Raw genomic sequence first — 4,162 nt, 5'->3', positions numbered from 1 at the left:
GCTGTCAGCAGGGCAGCCCTGGTCTCCAAAAAGTTTAGTAAAATGTTGCCCTCCAGTCAAAACATTGGAAGGGTGTGGGTGTGGGTGTGGGTGTGGGTGTGGGTGTGGGTGGGTGAGGCTGAATCTCTGGTGTTAGTACAAGGCTTCCATGTGTGGCCCTGGGCAGGGCAGGGCCTGGCTCTCAGGAAGAAATGTTTCTCTTGCCTAAGAGCAGGTCTCTGCAGCCAGCCCCCAAGCTGATTTCCTCTCATCCCCAGAATTCCCAGGGTTGGACAGGAAACGACCCGCGAGGCCACAGAACAGTTCCAGGAAGAGGTTATGGCTATTTGGCACCAGGGAAGGGCAGGTGGGAGGCACAAGGAGAAACTGAGGGCTTCTGCCCCCTCTCCCTGCTCTTACTCCCCTTTTCCTGAAGGACACATGAGACATCAGTGCAGGGCCAGGCCCAGCCTCCGGGCTCTGGGGTGGACTCAGTCCCTCCTGGGAGGGGAGACAGGAATGGGAGAAGGTGTGGAGGCAACCCCTTCCAGTAGGAGGATCAGAATGAAACAGAGACAGCACAATGATGGGGGAGGGGGGGGCCAAAAAGGTAGAATCTCAAGTCAAGGAGCCCTGTGGGCAGGGAGCAGCCTCCAGGTGGTGAAATGCTGGGAGAGCCCTCAGCCCCATTCCAGTCCAGAGACAAAGGCTGGAGGTTGTAAAGTCTGGCAGTTTGGTCTGCAGATCCTTGTGTCCATCCACCACCCAGGCCAGCCCTCAGCATCCCTCGGCCTCTGTGCCTCAGCCCCATGAAGTAAGAAGGAGGCCATCCGTCCAGCCACCTGTCTGCCCGGGGCCACCACAATGGGGCCTGTGATATGGGCCCTCTGGTCCCTGAAGCTGGGGGAGGTGGGGCAGAGGAGTGGGGGAGTCGGGGCACCTGTCCCCAGGCTGGTAGGGGGTGGGGTGAAATATTGAGGACGGGAGGGAGGACAATGGGAGGGGTTAGTTATTGTCTGGTCAAGGAAAGATTCCTGCTAAGTAGAATTGGAATTCCTCAGTGTTTGCAGGTTTCCTTCCAGTTCTGAGATCTGGAAAACAAAGGGGAGAGGGGGTCAGGCATGGGCCCCACTCCTTGTGTCCACTGGTGGGGACATGGCCCTGAGCTCTCAGCCAGCAGCATGACCGAGATCCAGAGCGGGTGCCTGATGGGGGCTTCCCTGCCATCACCTCCACAAGGCCCGCCCCCAGGGCACCCTGGGCCTACCTTGTCCAGGAGCTTGTCCATCTCCTCCTTCCTGGCCAGCTCCGACTCCTCCAGAACCCGGCGCTGTGCCGTCTCCTTTTTCAGGAACTCGATCTCCCTGGTGGTCAGCGGGGGACAGATGGTGGTAAGGGTGTGTGGCCTGGCTTCCACCCAGGAAGTGTCCGGGTTCTCAATCCTATCCTCAGCTCTACTGGGCAGCTCTGCCCTCTCCCTGTTCTCGGGTCAGGGAGGCCGAGGTGTTCCCAAAGCCTCTGGGGTCTGGTCGTCATTCGGGGCCCAGGTACCCCCACCACGGGCTCTCCAGCTTCTATGCTCCTCCCCTCCCTGCTCAGCTGGGGATGGGGAAGGACTGCGACAAAGGCCCCTCAGTGCCCCAGACCCCGGCCACGTACTTCTGCTGGTAGTCCTTGATGAGGCGCTTGGCCTTGCTGTACTTGCGCTCCAGGGCCTGGTACTGGGCCTGGGTCTCCCGCAGGTGCTCATCCACAGCTTGGCACAGACTCTGGGCCTCACCCCAGTAGCCCTCCAGCTTCTCCATGCGCTCCTTGTTCTCTTCCACGCTCTGCTCCAGCTGGGCCTTCTCCACCCGCCACCGCCCCTTCTCCTGCTCCAGGCTCTGCAGCTGAGAGGAAGGATGGCCCTGGGTTGGTGGGGGCCCGAGGGAGCCCAGGAGCACCCCCATCTTTCACTGGGCCAGAACCTCTGGATGATTCTGCAGATATCGAGCCCACTGCCCCCTAACTACTGACTTACTTGGCTGAACCTGAGACCTGAAACCGGAGAAGGAAGAGGTGGGACCTCGGCCTCAGAGCTCCCAGCTGGAGTCCCTGACAATGTACCACACTCCTGCTCCCCAAGGCAGGGGGCCTGGGTTAATCACTGATTAGCTCTGTGACTTGGGGCAAGGCAACTTCTGTCTTAAGTCTCAATCTTCTAATCTGTAAAATGGGAGTGATGCTTGCCTTGCCACGCTCACAAGGGCTACCGTGAGGTGGTAGATGTGAGAGCAGAGCAGGGAAAAGTCACCACTACCCTCTGTCCCCTCTGCACCTCTGGCCTCCTGACCAGTCCCTGCTTCTGTGGCTTCTTGAACAATCCTGGCCCCTCTCCCAGCTCGCAGGCTACGCCAGTGCAGAACTTCCGGCCCCAATGGCTCAGTCTTGGAGCCTCTGTTCTCTCTCTCACCTCCCACACCCCATTTGTGCACTCAGAGCCCTGAGTCCTGAGCTCCAGCCTAATATCACTTCCAACTTCTCACAGGCACCAGGCCCCCACTCCGACCCCAAAGGTATTCCTCCTTTCTGTCCAGCCCACCTCTGTTCAAAGGTGCCGTCCTCTCTCACTGTCACCCCAGTGCTCAGCCTCAAGCCCCTGCCTGCCCCTCCAACCTTGGCTGCAAATGCCACTTGCTCTCTAGGCCCCAGCCACACAGGCCTTCCTGCAGATCCTCAGGCTTGCCAGGCTCCCTCCTGGCACACAGCGTTTGCCCGTGCTGTTCCCTCTGCCTGGAGTGTTCCCATCGCCCCTCCCCCTTGCCTTATCATTTCCCAATGGCTCACCCTTGGGTTCTCTGCTCAGAGTGTCACTTCCCCAGAGAAGTCTCCTGGAGCACCTCCAACAGCACAGCCCCACCCCCCACCCATCAGGTCCTGCTGATCTTAAGAGCTCATAACCCTGTCCTCTCCCACAAAGCCCATGTCCGTCTGTAACGATACAGTCATGGGTGCGCAGACTCGGAGCTGCACAAGGGCAAGGACCAAATCTGCTTCTGCCTATCACAGGGACTGGAATAGTGCGGGCAGCCAGGAGGCAGCCAGCAGATGTTTACTGACTGAAAGCATGAACAGGCCTTGGACTGACCCTGCCCCTTAATGCTCTGCACCCACCCAGGAACCTGGCCTGCCATCTCCACCTCAGAAATGCAGCTCCAACCCAGCCTTCCCTTCCACACCCTCTGCCATACGCTGGGCAGCCCTGGCCTGCACCCGCCTCCTAAGTTTGCTGGCCTCCAAGTCCTGCCCACCTACTCTTGTGTCCTCCCACTTCACAGGCAGTGATCTTCCTCCTTACGGCCCCCAGGTGGCCACAGGTCCAAGGCTAGAGTCCTTCGGGGGAAGTCAGGACACTGCAGCTACGCCCACCCTGGCAGCCAGCTCTGCTCCTACATCTCCCACAGCAACGGCTGCTACAGCCCACGGCCTCCTCCGAAGCCAGCCTCCGAGCTCAAGCTTGTCTCCTGCCAGCAAGCATCTAACCCCCTCTCCCAGGCTCCGCTTCACACTCTCCTTTCTCCATGCACAGTGGGTGTAAACCCACATGTGGGCGTGCACACGTGTGCCTCGGTGTACCGTGTCCACATGGCTGTGTACCCCTGCTTCTCCCCACTGCACGGAAAGCCCCACGGGAGTTGGAACTCCTAATGTCCTGGCCCAGCAGGGGCCCAATACAAGTTTTTCATCTGGAGTCTGTGCATCTCCATGCCTGCGAGAGTTAGCACCCAACATGCTTGTGTGGGTGTCTGTACGCGGTGCATACGTGTGGATGTCACGTGTGTGTCACCATCTGGGAGTGTTAGCATCAGCACCTCGTGAGAAGGCACATGTCCTGTGACACTCCTGTGCGATGGCCATGCCTGTGTGTCTTAGATCAGAGCAATGCAGAGGGAGTCTACACATCCAGGGCGATGCACGTGTGAAGCCTAAGTCCAGCATCTCCGTGTTCTGCCTGCACAGAGTAGGTGTCTGGTGCATGGCTCTGTGGGTACTGTGTGCCTGGGGTCCAGGCTGGCATGTGCCTGTGAGTATCTCTGGGCAGTATGCATCTATCACTGGCCCTGTGTGTAGAGGACTCACGTGGGACAGCATGGACGTGACGACATCTAGGATGTAAGTCAGTGTGCTTTGGGATAATAGCTCA

At 59.1% G+C, this 4,162-nt stretch overlaps 1 protein-coding gene across 1 annotated transcript in view; it reads right to left on the bottom strand.

Annotated features, from left to right (window-relative positions):
* Window positions 1-17: 17 nt before the first annotated feature.
* Window positions 18-4,162, bottom strand: part of PPP1R9B (protein phosphatase 1 regulatory subunit 9B) — a 16,674-nt gene continuing 12,529 nt past the window's right edge. The window contains exons 8-10 of the mRNA XM_023746319.1: window positions 1,639-1,868; window positions 1,247-1,343; window positions 18-1,070 (exon numbers count right to left, since the gene is read on the bottom strand). Coding sequence (XP_023602087.1) covers window positions 1,017-1,070; window positions 1,247-1,343; window positions 1,639-1,868 — 381 coding nt within the window. The 3' untranslated portion in view covers window positions 18-1,016. The remainder of the gene's footprint in view (window positions 1,071-1,246; window positions 1,344-1,638; window positions 1,869-4,162) is intronic.

This window comes from Myotis lucifugus, unplaced genomic scaffold (assembly GCF_000147115.1).
Source record: "Myotis lucifugus unplaced genomic scaffold, Myoluc2.0 scaffold_655, whole genome shotgun sequence".
Classification (NCBI taxonomy): Eukaryota; Metazoa; Chordata; class Mammalia; order Chiroptera; family Vespertilionidae; genus Myotis; species Myotis lucifugus.
Note: the sequence above shows the minus strand (reverse complement) of the source record. Positions and strands in the feature narration are given on the sequence as shown.